This window comes from Olea europaea, unplaced genomic scaffold (genome assembly GCF_002742605.1).
Source record: "Olea europaea var. sylvestris unplaced genomic scaffold, O_europaea_v1 scaffold1137, whole genome shotgun sequence".
Classification (NCBI taxonomy): Eukaryota; Viridiplantae; Streptophyta; class Magnoliopsida; order Lamiales; family Oleaceae; genus Olea; species Olea europaea.
Window position 1 is genome coordinate 265,382 of NW_019228757.1, and position 13,925 is coordinate 279,306.

The following is a 13,925-nucleotide window of genomic DNA, read 5'->3' on the forward strand; positions in this document are numbered from 1 at the left end:
GGGGGGGGGGGGGGGATCAAAACATTTGACAGATAGATATGTATAGAAAGAGATCAACCTATGGAGCATGTAAAGGTTGCGAACACTCCTATCTGCTTCCGGCGACAAATATTTTCCGTTGTCTCTATCAAGGTCAAGTTCTAGGGGAAATTCATAACGGTCGTTTATCTGCAGCATGGAAGCAATTTTTCTAGGTTGCACGAAAAATATAAATTTGAGGGGAAGATAAAGAATGCAAATCAACACCAAAAAGTTTTATTTAAATTCACAAGGCATAAAAATAAGTGAAAACATAATGTTTCTTCGTAAAATGTAGAAAGAAAAAATTTGCTTTCAAAAGAAGTCAGAAACGAATATATTAACTTCTGCGCCACTAAGTCTATTTTTTCTTCGAAATACAACCTCACAAAGATTTCAAAAACAAAATAAAGTAATACGATCACAACAAATACAGGAATAAAAAATATGTAAGTTAAAATTAAACATCCACAGCCCATTAAGCTGTACAGATTCATTCGGGTAACATTTCTATCTAAAAAAGAATCAAGTAAAATGGTACTTTCTTGCAAATGCATAGCTAAAAAATCTGCCTGAAGTTCCATTAGAAGGCAATCCATAACAAAAGCACCCCAGAATACTAGCGTTTTCCAGATAAGATACTCATGAGGTCATCTTGTGAGGATAGTCCCCCACCACATGATAAATCGTATAAAAAATAATAAAGAAGTAAAACACACTATTACACAGCAACATGTATCTGGAGTAGTCTTAACTTTTCTGAGTTCACATTTTATAAAGCTGGGTTTTATGGTAGTGAAGAAGATAATAGCCACTGGATACACCAAGAGAGAAACAGAATATGGCTTCTAAAAGCATTATAACATCCATAAACATAATTTTTTTTTATAAGTGATCAAATATTTTATTAATCACGGATAATACAAAGGAAGTGTATTATCAATTTATACAAGAAAGAAACAACATAAAGTTGGGCAACCCGTCTATACAAGTAGTAGCTGCAGCATTAAACCAATTATACAAGGTCAAATAAAATGATTCTTTGATATGATCTATAGTCCTTGAATAATCATCAAAATAGCGGTTGTTTCTCTCCCTCCACATCCATAAACATAATCAGGATAACTCCTCTTCTTTTTTCTTTTTCTTTTTTCTTCTTTTTGCTTCATTTTTTCCCCCCTCAAGGGGAGTTCCCATCCCAAGGAAAAAGTCAATCCTTGAATCAAGAGATTGTTAGATGTTGACAGATAAATATTATTTTCAAAGGAATGCAATGTGCTCTCCCACCATTTCCCTCAGTGCCACCCCATCCAAGGACAAAAGAGAGAGAGAGAGAGAGAGAGAGAGAGAGAACCAAGAACACAGAGTCCACAAACCACAATAGATTTTCAAAGATGAATAGATTGTATATTCATCCCAAGCAGAGTCATATGTATGTCATAGTCAGCAATATAGATCATCAATCAGAAAAGGTGGCAAAACTATTTCAAGCTATATAAAACTGACACATTTTTATCTCCCCTCCCCACATCAGGAATCTCAAAAATACGTTACCATTAGACAGCCACTATAGAAAAAATATAAAGATCCAATACAGGATCTAACGATGCATATACCTCGAAGAAAAATCTCACTGAAAAACAATCATTGAAATTAATGCTCATGTACCCACTAGAAATTCTTAAACTACAGTTTTCCAGCAGAACAGTAGAGGAAGAGATTTGTTTTTTATAATTATAAGTTCTAGGGCCATGTCCACCTTAAAAGGGTCAAACCAGCTACATAAAGCCATCCACTTATCTTCTTTCTCTCCTAATAAATAGGCGTAATCATTGCTGGAACCAACATCCTTCCATTATAAGTAGTACTCACAAAAAGCTTAAAATCCTAATTGAAGAAAATCATCAAAACCAAATTGTTGGAGAAATAAATGATGGAATGAACAATTCGTATCTCTATATCCAACTTTATGTAACAAGATATACCCAAGAAAACATAATTAACAATGAGATGACCAAAGATCAACCTCAATAGAGCAAAAAAATGGACAACCATTAAATTTTGGCAACTAACCTTAACCATTGTATCCCTCATAAAATCATATTCAAAGCGCTTTAGCTGTAGCTGAAGAACTGGTGGGAAATCAATGAACAAGACACCCTTCTTGGCATCCTGACATTTATAGAATAATCAATCTCCAGACTGATATTCAAGAGGGAAAAAGAAAATTGAATTGAACTAATACACGAATAAAATTTATACAGTCCCGTAAGGCTCTTTCTATATTTGCCAAGGTATATTAATTATGAAGTTTCAAACGCTAAATTCTAGTACTTTATGTCATAGGAGAAAAATATAAACGCAAGAGTCAAATCTTCATAATCCTCTCATAGTCAAAGAAAATAGCTATCATAGAACAAAAGAAGTGCATATAGAAATGCTAATAAATCCCGCAATTATCTAATGACAGAGCACAATACCTGCAAACCATGCTCTTCAGCATGATACTTGTTATCTCCTTCAAGACGTTCAACTTCCACATACTTGTCGAAGGAAACATAAACATCCTTACAGCCTTTGACATCAAGTTGAAGGTCTGCCACGAGTTCACATTTAATATTAATTATGCTTTCAACATTAAGAAGGACAAGCCTCGGAATGACCAATACCATAAAATGATTCTTTTCTTGTAGATTTGAAATCTACATTGATGCATTCAATGTAATTCATATGGTGTCCTTCAAACAGTTTCTGTATCGTCCCTTCAACAACAGTCCCCTGTTCCAGTTAAAAAAATTATATCTGAGAATAAAAAAAGTTCAAAGAAAAGGAGCTTCTGGTCTGACCACCATACCTTCATCTTGTCTTCGAGCTTTTCGCACAAAACTCTATTAAGTTCTTGCACATCATGCTGCATAAAGGAATCATACGTGTCCCATCCAAATGATTTAGTCAATTCTTTTGTTGCCACACTGGTTTCATGATATTGGAGCTTATAAAACAAACTCTGTAGAGCCAAGGGAATGCTTCCTGAAGGCATATCGTTCTCTGTAGTTGGCATATGATACACAGCCTGATATAACAAATTCCAAATTAAGGCTTCTTCAATCTTCCCTCATAAAAAAATTGGCGTAACAATTCATGAATTAACTAAAGCATGAGAGCCTATAGTAACCTTTCTGAAGTAAGGAATATGATACAAAGTTTGCAGGAGAGAATTCATGTAACAAGTTGCTCCTTGGTTCTTAAGTCCCACATAACCTGTCTCCTTCTTTGAGTCGTATGTCCAGTAATCAGTGACCTTACGTACAGCAACATCAGCTTCAACAACACACGTATCATTCACAAGATACCCCTTACTGGGGTCATAAAGTTCAACAAGGGGCATGAAAGATGTAAAACCCCAATCACTCTCCCTTTGACTGAACTGGTGCTGTGTGTCTGTGAATCCCAGATACAAAGTTAATATTATATTACAATAACCACAATCCAAAACACTAGATGCGTGCTTCATCAGAGTTGGGGAAATTATAAAATATATTTAATGTAAGGTACAATGACTTACTATTTAAGTTCATCTATCAAAAGGAAAATCCACACCAGTGATCTCAACTCCGCTTATCAAGCCAAAATGACAATACTAAGCATGAAAACTTTACAAACTTCAGATTTAAACTCCTTTTTAGTAAGTCTGCAGCAGATTCTTCATCATGTATTCAAAAAAATTACACTTCAAGTTATGCATTCTTTTTTTTTTTTTTTATCTTTTATTATTTTTTCTTTTGTGAATTTTGATTTTCATATTGATACTCCTAGTATGGTTTTCATAATAATGAACTCAAGGTAAAATAAAAATATTCATCAACGTGACTCGGATTCATTTGTTATCTTTTCTTACAACCATAGAATGATTTAAATCTTATGAACTAAATGGATCAAGAAGAATCTGCATGTTGACAATGTCCTCATTCCTCCATAAGACTCAACAGAAGATGGGTTTATGATCAATGTCTAAATACACTTCTCATCCGAGTGCTAATAACTCCTACTTTCCGAAATTCAGCTCATAATAGGCAACAAACAAAAACAGCTCCAAATTTTTCCCACTTGTGGCGATTCGAAGTACACAAAGGATAGCAGTTTGCAGTATCAAGATCTTAAAAAAGACTTTATTGACATTTAATATTCTCTCAACTTCAGAAATCCAAATATATCAAGATATTTTGCACGATGCAGGAAACAACATTTTCCTAAACCGATGAACAAGCTTTAACACCCAACCTTGCTGTAGAGCAGCATCATATTTAGCCCCATTCTTTGAAAACTCATTTAAAACCACACATTCTCCCAATAAAATAATTTTACACGTAAACTCAAAACTTTTTTCTACTTTTAACCATGCATTATCCAAAAAAACCACTATTACAAAATCTATTTTTCCAAAAAAAAGGGGCTCAAACAAACCCTCAGTTTTATCTTTCAGAGCTTTTATTTGAAGGAAAAAATAAATAAATAAATAAATCTTTCATCGGCATAGCAAAATCAAAAATAAAACACCAAAGCATAGACTGCACTGAAATGGGAAAATCACAACATTAAAAATAAAGAAAATAAAATCTCATATAGCAAATAATTTGAAAATGAATACACAATATTTAGCTGCATAGAGAAGCAGGGGGTGTTTAAGGAAAATGTTAAATGACATACTAGTTATTTCAAGATCAAGTTTTAGTTTAGCTACCCAAAAGAATTAGAAATGGGAATAGTTCCAGGAGATACCTTTTCTTATTGTGTATTTGTTATGTATTTGATTAACTACGGCCAAGCTAAACTGTGCATATCTATTCCACCCATGTGGCAAGGTAGCTGAATCTGCCACATCTAAATACATAGACAAATAGTCCACATTGTTTCCTTTGGGAAAAATAAGCACCCGCCTGTGCAAACCAACAAAAGCCAAAATGCAATTAGGTCATACTCTTCAAGACGGTAAAGCAACATATACCAGAATTTTTATTTATTTTTTTTTATTAATTTTTTTTTTTGTAACATAAGGTAACAATAAAAAGGTTCTCTCTTAATTTCAAACTAACATGGTTAATTCCTTTAACCACACGAGTCAATGTAGATAAGAAAAGGGAACCAACTTTACAGCTTTACATTACCATTTATAACCACCAACTGTAAAGACATCCGAATATAGCTTCTTGACATTTAAGCGAGAAAAATTCTCAATTGCCCATGTGAACCGTGATGCTTGTGGCTCTTCACTGGCCTGGTTGTCCACTGTCCCAGCACCGTCCACTGGCGCTACTACAAAATCAAAAACAAGTTTGAAACCCAATCCATATAGAACAAAACCTTCAGAATCTAGCAACCAATATACAAAAAAATAAAATAAAATATCTACAACTGAAATAATCATATGCCAAATGGAGCCCAAAACATTAAGAACCAATTAATTTCGATAGTATGCGAAATGCATATGCAGATATATTTAAGATACATATACAAAAAATAAATACATAAATAAACTAGCCCAAGAAAAACACAGACCTTCCATAGGCTGAGGACCTTCTACTAAAGGCTGAGGTCCTTCTACTAAAGGCTGAGGGCCTTCTACAAAATCCGCGTGTGGCACCAGCATCTCTTCGTCTTCTTGTCGCTAAAATCCCAGCAAAAAATTAAACAGAAACTTAAGCTTGATCCAGTAAAAACTCTAGCATTTTCTCCCAAATTAAAAACCACAATTTCTTCACCCATGTAAATTAACACGACTTCAAATGGAAAAAGAAATTCAATTCAGCAACTTAAACTTTCCATTATATCACTAAAAACCCTAGTCCACGATCAACAAGCCTCGGTGCACGTTCATATAAATTTTAATTCTTTATATACCGCAGAGGCAAAAATTCAAACAATGAATTAAAACAGATTGGTACATGCATGAATATATAAATATAGACAAATCTAAAAGTGCATAATTGGGAAAATGCGTGCAATAAAGGGGGAAGAATTACATCCAAAGGTCGAGGAGTCAGCATCGTCATGGCTGGAGAAATCAGAGCCGTCGATCAATAAACTACACAGTGATCAATATAATATCAGAGAGGAAATGAAAGGGAAGAGAGAGAAAGAAGTGAGTTAGAGAGAGAACGGCTTGGGCTTTCTGAGTTTTGGTCTCTCGATGGGGGAGGGGATATGTTGGGGATTTTTTAGAATGTTAAGGGTAAAATAGATAATTGAAAACAGCGAGGAGAGTAGCGTGAGATTGTAGTCGAGGCTAGAAGAGTTTCTCGATTTGAAATTGCCTCGTTGGTCCCAATCTATTGCTTTTTTTCGGATTGACCCAAAAAGTTAAATTCTCGCTTTTGTGCAAAAGAATCTCATGTTTGACTAATGTTTATAAATTGTTCATAATTGATCAAATAAATTTTATTCATATATTTCGTGAAATTTACAAGTACTACTTATTTATCCTTCGTTCATTTCTACCTATCTATAATAAAAATCAATTGCAAACTAATTTCAAAAATCTTATTTGATCATGTATAAAGGTTGTGCTATTGATGAATTGAATTCTAGAGATCCAGGTTAAACTAAGCCAAGCAAAGATCGCTTCATATAAAAAAAAAAAATAAGTGGAAGCAATGTCTGTCCAATTTAACGATATTTGAAATGGTTGAAATCTCACACATCATCGAATGTGAGTTTTTGTCTTATTTGGTACATTGTAGATAATAACCGGACTCTCGTGACTATAAGTTGACAGTATAATAAAAGTTTACAACTTTAATGGAACATTCAATACCAGTTTGCAACTGGTTCAGTGATACAAGGGTCAATGGTGCAAATTTCTCTTCTTAATAGCCAATAAGAAGTGGAGACATTTAAATTGAGTGCAGAAAATTCCCTGTACTTCACTTTTCTAATAATTTATTGACATTTCACGTTTACTTTTCTCTTTATTGTTTTCTTTTTGCTATTTCTCGGACTTCTAGAATTTTCTAGTACATAGGATATAATTATACTGATAAATAATAGAGAAAAATAAGTATATTCACTGATTTCATATTTACTTCTTCATTGATTTCATATTCATTTCGATACGCTCAAGCGCAATATATTACGTGCGGATAATATAATAGAGTATATTTTAATTTACTTTTCTTCTTTAATGTTAATATTCTTTAATTCATTTTTAGTGTCACGCCATTTGATAATGCTAATAAATAATATTATATTTAATCAAATATTGATTCATTGTTACAAATCAAGATGTGTTTATTTCTTTTCTTGAACGGTAATTTTTTGAATTTGAGTTTTAATTTGACTCTCGAGTCGAGGTGCAGCAAGCAAGCGAAGAAGCACTTCTTGTAACTAAAAACGAATTTAACATTGGACCAGAAAAAAAAATTGAGCTAATATTTAAAAAATACACATAAAAAATGTTTTTACACATTTAAAAAAAAAAATTACACATGAAAGCAATGAAGTGTTATTTTATGCTAAATTGGTTTCATTACACGTAACTAATCAAATATGTATCTATTTCTTATCTTGCATGATTATGTTTTGAATTTGACTAAGTTTTTGTTTGTCACTCATTATTTCACATTTTACCACATTATTTTTTTTTTACAATACTCATTTTTAACCACACATTTTTCATTAAAATAATATCACGCAAATAAAAAAAATTTCGTTCTTTTTTAACGACATATTTCCACCAATTTATTATTCCATAATACATTTTTTCAAAATTAAAGGAGTTCAAACACGCCTTAAGAATCATGTCCAAAGTTGAAACGATAAGTCAATTATATACGAGGAATCAATGAATCGACTGTTATATAATGAAACGGTGAAACCAATAACTTGTTTACATTTTGGCTGTGAGGTTTTGAGAAGGAAAAAATAGAAGGAAAGAAAGAATTGGAAATGTTTGCCCTGGCTCGAGATAACACGTGGGGTCGTAATTTAGCTATATTCTTAATGTCTTTTTGGTAAAATTCTGATATCTTACGTCCGACTAAGGATATCAACGAGTCGAGTCAAAACTTTTAACTCAGGCTCAGCTCGATTAAAATTAAGTCGAGCTTTTTTTGGCCTAGGCCGAGCCAAACAAAAGCTCGACCAAAAGATTGAGGCTCGAACCTAACTTTCAGCTCGTGCCTTACCAAGCCAACTCGATTTTTTTTTAATGCAGCACATAACTGCCTATTTAACGGCACCTGTGCATGCTGCCTAAATAGGCAAGACACAATTCTGAAAAAGGGTAGCGCAACCTTTCTACAGTGGCCTTTTTTCTTTTAAGCCGAGCAGATTCAGGGTCGGCTCGATGCCCCCAGAAAGGGCTTGACCTGAGCATCAAACTAGAGGGGCTCGAGCTTTTTTTAGGTCGGGCCACAAGCGACTCAAGCTGGCTAGCCAAATTGTCATCTCTACGTCCGACTATTGAAAAGATCGGGAAAACTTTGTCTATTTTTCCACTTTTTTATTTTCTAGTAAGATTTGATTTTGTGGTGCGTTTAACTTTTATCCTTTTGTTTGGTACCAATTAAAATTTAGATTTTAATCTAAGGTAAAGTCAAAGTCAAAGTCAACAATTCATTTCAAACACATATTTTTATATGTCTCACAATTTTTTAACAACACATTTCATCAATTTCTATTAAAATCTATTAAAAATCTAATTTTAATTATCATCGAATTGAGACTTAAATTAGGAAGCCAGCTAAGAGGATAACTAGACGAGACTTGTTTGAGCACCATTCTTCTAAAAACTCATTTTTTACCTCACATTTTTCAGTAAAATAATATTACACGCAAACCCAAAACCTTTCCTTAACTTTTAACCACACATTCTCCATCAATCTACTATTCAAAATGCATTCCCCCCCCCCCACTCCCTAAAATGGGGCTCAACCAAGGGCATAGATTATGTTGTCTAAGAGTTAATTTAATCAATGGTCATTGAACTTTATTATAAGTTACTACTTACTCACCAAAATTTAAAAAGTTTATCTTTACTCACTGAACTTTGCTATATGTTACTATTTGCTAACTGAAATTTAAAAGGTTATTTATTGTTTACCAAAATTTGAACAAAGTTACTCATCAGTCATCCATATCATTTTCATGAATGTTATCTATTACAAAATTTAATGAGCAACAAGTAACTTTATTTAAATTTAGATAGGCAATGAGTAACCTTTTAAATTTTGGTGAGTAAATATTGACATATAACAAATAGTAACTTAAAACGAAGTTGAGTGAGTAATGAGTAATTTTTTGAAAATCAGTGAACATGTACCTATAGTAAAGTTGAATGATCATTCATTAAATTTCAATCTTCGAGTTCAGTAGCGTTGATCGTTTTATTTTGCAAGAGCATACAAATTAGTTTAGAGCTTGTGCGTCTAGCAAAGAATTTCAAATTATTAAAACTTCTAATTAGGTTTGAGTATCAACCAAGTTCGTCTCTTTAACTCTCTCTATGATTCAAGTCATTTGAATTTGTTAGAATGGGTAATTAGCACAAAACGTCTTTATCTTTCAATATTATTGTGCAAAACGTTTATACCTTTCATTTTTTGACATTTTTATCCTTACCTTCACCTTTTATTACGAAAATTATCATTTTTATCAATTTTCGTGTAAAATGACAAATATACCATCTAGTTAAATAAAACAATTGAAAAGAAAAGAAAAGTCAAAAGAATAAATTGAAATCATACCCCCAGACTTTTTTAAAGAATGCAAATGAGTTCAAATAAATTATTAAAAGTGTAATTAGTACAAAATATCTCTATCTTTCATTATTATTTTGCAAAACGTCCATATTTTTCATTTTTTGACATTTTCAACCTTATTTCATATTTCATTGCGAAAATCTTTATTTTCATCCATTTTTCAATTAAAAATTGTAAAATGACAAACATACACTCCTCTTTAAATAAACAAAAAAAATAAAAAAATGAAGAACAAATAGTAACTATACTTATGCTAATTACCCTTTTAAAATTTTATTTGGATTTATTTGCACTTTTTAAAAAATTTTGAGAGTATGATTGCAATTTATTCTTTTATTTTTCTTTTTCTTTTTTATGATTTTATTTAAATAGGGTGTATATTTGTCATTTTACACGGAAAAATTTGATGAAAATGATGATTTTCACAATAAAAGATGAAGGTAGGGGTAAAAGTGCCAAAAAATGAAATGTAATGATGTTTTGCACAATAATATTAAAATGTAAGAATATTTTGTGATAATTACCCTTGTCAAGATCAAGTTTCAGTCATGTTATGCGCTCACGTCGCAGGCTAAACCTTTTGTTTGAATTTGATCACAATCATTTGAGTGATCTAATTTATGGATTTAAAAGTGGTCTCGTTGAATTCGAACAATCACTTCTCAACATGAGACTCTTGTTACTCGAATTATCCTAACAGTGATACCACTTGTTAGAATAAGTTTCAACCATTTCATCCGAAAATCAATCGATCTACAGTGATACACATACACTAAATTTTTCATGATATTCAATCGCCATCATTTAAGAAACTCATATCATGAATAAAAGTAAGTAAACTTTAAATTTCTAAAAACAAGATTTAATTTGCTATCTTATTACCATGAGCATGGAATAATAACCAGAAATCGAGCTAAACATCACCCATATTGTCAATTTACATAAAGTTCAACAAGTTCATCTTTATTACAACACATACATACGATCTTGATTATGAGAGCATACATATATAATGATATTATTTCACTTGTATTACTTCACTCATAGGACTTTCGTTCTACGATTTCTTGATTCTAAATTATTATTACTTCGATTCTTTCTTACCATCAATCGTGTTTCTTGGTCGGTTTCACAACAAGGACAGCACATTTTGCATGATGAGCACAATAATCGCTAACACTTCCCAAAAAAGCCCTGCAACAAAAACCAAAAATCAAATTTGTAACTCGTAACATAGCATTTGGAAGGTTAGAAATGACATTTATATTCATATAGGTAAATCAAATTGTAAGAAGAGATCAATGATCATTACCTCTTGATCTGGCCAAGTCCTCTGCTACCAACCACAAGAAGATCAATGTTCACTTCATCTATGGCCCGACAAATCCTGTCCTTTGGATCTCCCTCAAGAATAAGAGTTTTAGCTATCACCTATGTCAATTATAAAAAACAACCTTAAAATACTCGTTTTAGTCGTTTATATAAGTGTCACAACGTAAACACTCTAACTCAGGTTATTAAGAAATGCGGGTCGGGTCTTGTCAACTCAATTTGTGCAAATTATCTAGTCACATTCAATTTCGCGTACTAATCATGGTTTAAGGTGTGTTTATCCTAAATTCTTCATGTTAATAAACAAGAAAATTGAAGTGAACTTACCATTTTGTCCCTGCACATGTCAAATGCACGAGAGAGTATTCTTGCACCATTTTGCTCTTGGGTTTTACTTGCAGATTCCACCACTGAAATTCAAACTTGTCACGACTATGATATGAAACAGTACTATGAATTAAAATATTGTTAATTAAATTAATTATTTCGAAACTTTTAATGAGAAACGAACCATATCCACCACTAGGGAAGGCATGGCGAGGCAGGGGCTCTATGACATGGACCATGGTGACCACCTTGGAGTGCTCCTGCTCCTCCGCCGTCTGAGGAGCGGCGCCACCACTGTACTTCAACAACTTATCAAGAACCCATTCAAGTGCGTAGAAACTCTCGTGGCTATCATCAATAGCCACCATTATATTCATCATCTTCTTCCCCTCCGGCTCTTGCCCCGCCATCAGACCACGTTTGCCCGTCTCCACCGCTATCGGCTGCTGCTCCACCGTTTCACCACCGTTGCCAGTCTCCATCTCTTCCTTTCCTGTTCTATGCCCGACACCCTTAGCTTTTATTTTGTTTAGTTGGACTTTGGCTTATTTTCTACGTGGCTTCTTTGTGCCGTCTTTTTGCATGGCAAAATGGATACATCTATGTGCATGGATGCCACGAGTCAGGCCCAAATCTTTTTGTCTAAAATAATCACATCATTTATTGTCAAAACAAAAGAACAGATAATCATTCTCATCCTTTCGAGGATATGTACCCTCTCGGGGATATGTACGAGATGTTGACAAATTATTTAATTTGTCACGTGAGTCCACGTATGCAATTAATTATGTATAAAGAATATTTTAAAGTTAAGCTCAAAATTAAAATGATCTAGTAAAGAATTAAATAATTGGATTTAAGGCATTTAAATAAAGTGTAGATCAAATTATATGTGTCGAAATCGAATTCTTTTAGAATTATATTTTATGATGGGTAAATTATATATGAAAACTATATATAGGATTATGATCTCTAATTCATATATAATTTGTCATTTTTCGTGTCACCCCATCAATACAAGAATACAAAAGAAAGAATTTTGAATAGGAAGATCCAATACTCACAATCAAGAATCAAGATTATGGAACAAGAAGCAAAATCAAGAATAGGAATAAAGAATCTAAGGAGGCAAAATTCAAGATCGAAAACAAGAAACCAATCAAGAAGGGATTCCAAGTTGATTTTCAAAATTCAAGATTTGAGATCAAAATCCAATAATAAAGCATTCTCAAGGAATAAATGTATGTTCCGCATTATTAATTTTCTTGGTGATTTGGCATTGAGGATTTTGGTAATAAAGTAATTAGGTTTTCACGTTTCTTAAGATTTAAAGTTACATAAAATTTCAATAAGTGGTATCAAAATCAACTCCATATTAAACCATTAGGATTAAAGGAAGAATTTTGTGGTTGAAATTCATATATTGAGTTTTAGAATATTTTAATTTGGAATATGAATTTTAGCCATAATTTTGAAATTCAGAATTTTTCAAAATAGAATTTTAGGGTTAAAAGTTATAATTTGGATTTTCCAATTTATGATATAACTTTTAGCTCTAAAATTCAAAATTCAGATTTTCGGGGTTTTCTTGAAATTTTTGGTTCGAAACAGGCACCACATCCTAGCCTTGAGGTGCACGGCGTCTGCCATGAAGCAATGCGACCAGTGCCGCCTGGGCGTGCCTCTCGACAGAGAGCGCTATGGTGCCCAATCGATTTTTAGAGTAATTTTTTTCTTTCTTTTGGCCACAAAAGAGAAAAATGAAAAATATATAAAGAGGCAATCAATTTCAAATCTTGTATTTAATTTTTTTTATTACTAATTTTCTAAAATAGATTAATTGAAGCAATATGTTACCAAAATAATATCTTTTGCCTAAATTAATTTATTTGAAATATTAGAAATGGTGTGAGTACATAATTAATGGGGATATTCACCGGCTCAGAGAAACATCAATATTTGGCAAATTTATTTGAATGCCTATAAGTAATAAATATGTGACAATTATAAGGTTTTTCATGATGTGAACATTGAATCGATCCAAAGACAGACTCGATATTTGATCAAATTTATTGTCAATATTTGATTACTGCACAAAGATTACCACTTATAAGTTGATATTTCTGTCCAAAGACTAAATACCAATGTTATGCTCGGTCTCTTGTTATGGAGTCTACACGCTATTTGAATTATTGATTGTCCAATACAATTTTTCATGTGAATATGTTGTTTAGGTTTAGGTTCTTTATTCGGTTAATTCATCTACTTCTACAATATCAGCCAACATCAATTAAATTCCTGTAACCAAAGTTTAAGGGAACTTTTGTATCATTCTTAGCAGCATGGATTTAGACACTGCGTTAAGGACTAAACATTTTCACTACTCTTACGAATAAGGGTTCCTCTAATAAATCGTTCAAACTGCACAAGTCTTTTAATCACGAAGCATAAAATTCTAGCAACATTCAGGGGCACTCTGTTCAATAAGGTAAC

General features: G+C 32.6%; 2 protein-coding genes across 2 annotated transcripts in view; both read right to left on the reverse strand.

The window, feature by feature from the left end:
- Positions 1-6,224, reverse strand: part of LOC111373491 (ubiquitin carboxyl-terminal hydrolase 12-like) — a 15,438-nt gene extending 9,214 nt beyond the window's left edge. Inside the window, exons 1-10 of the mRNA XM_022996022.1 lie at positions 6,039-6,224; positions 5,575-5,683; positions 5,184-5,331; positions 4,798-4,955; positions 3,194-3,459; positions 2,873-3,091; positions 2,688-2,796; positions 2,499-2,614; positions 2,092-2,190; positions 31-168 (exon numbers count right to left, since the gene is read on the reverse strand). Coding sequence (XP_022851790.1) covers positions 31-168; positions 2,092-2,190; positions 2,499-2,614; positions 2,688-2,796; positions 2,873-3,091; positions 3,194-3,459; positions 4,798-4,955; positions 5,184-5,331; positions 5,575-5,683; positions 6,039-6,068 — 1,392 coding nt within the window. The 5' untranslated portion in view covers positions 6,069-6,224. The remainder of the gene's footprint in view (positions 1-30; positions 169-2,091; positions 2,191-2,498; positions 2,615-2,687; positions 2,797-2,872; positions 3,092-3,193; positions 3,460-4,797; positions 4,956-5,183; positions 5,332-5,574; positions 5,684-6,038) is intronic.
- A 4,407-nt stretch (positions 6,225-10,631) lies between these two features.
- On the reverse strand, positions 10,632-11,939 carry LOC111373482 (universal stress protein in QAH/OAS sulfhydrylase 3'region-like). Its single transcript, XM_022996016.1, has 4 exons — positions 11,617-11,939; positions 11,433-11,515; positions 11,086-11,204; positions 10,632-10,967 (listed from the first exon to the last, which is right to left on the reverse strand). Exons 1-4 carry the CDS (start codon positions 11,912-11,914, stop codon positions 10,880-10,882), a joined length of 588 nt encoding a protein of 195 aa, XP_022851784.1. The 5' UTR covers positions 11,915-11,939; the 3' UTR covers positions 10,632-10,879.
- Between the last annotated feature and the right edge of the window lie 1,986 nt (positions 11,940-13,925).

Bases quoted from the DNA above. Each gene is read 5' to 3' on its own strand.
- LOC111373482 (XM_022996016.1), bottom strand. From the start codon at position 11,914: ATGGAGACTGGCAACGGTGGTGAAACGGTGGAGCAGCAGCCGATAGCG. The intron at 11,516-11,616 runs GTTCGTTTCTCA...TTTGAATTTCAG, and splicing joins CTTCCCTAGTGGTGGATATG to TGGTGGAATCTGCAAGTAAA. The intron at 10,968-11,085 runs GTAATGATCATT...TTTTTGTTGCAG, and splicing joins GGACTTGGCCAGATCAAGAG to GGCTTTTTTGGGAAGTGTTA.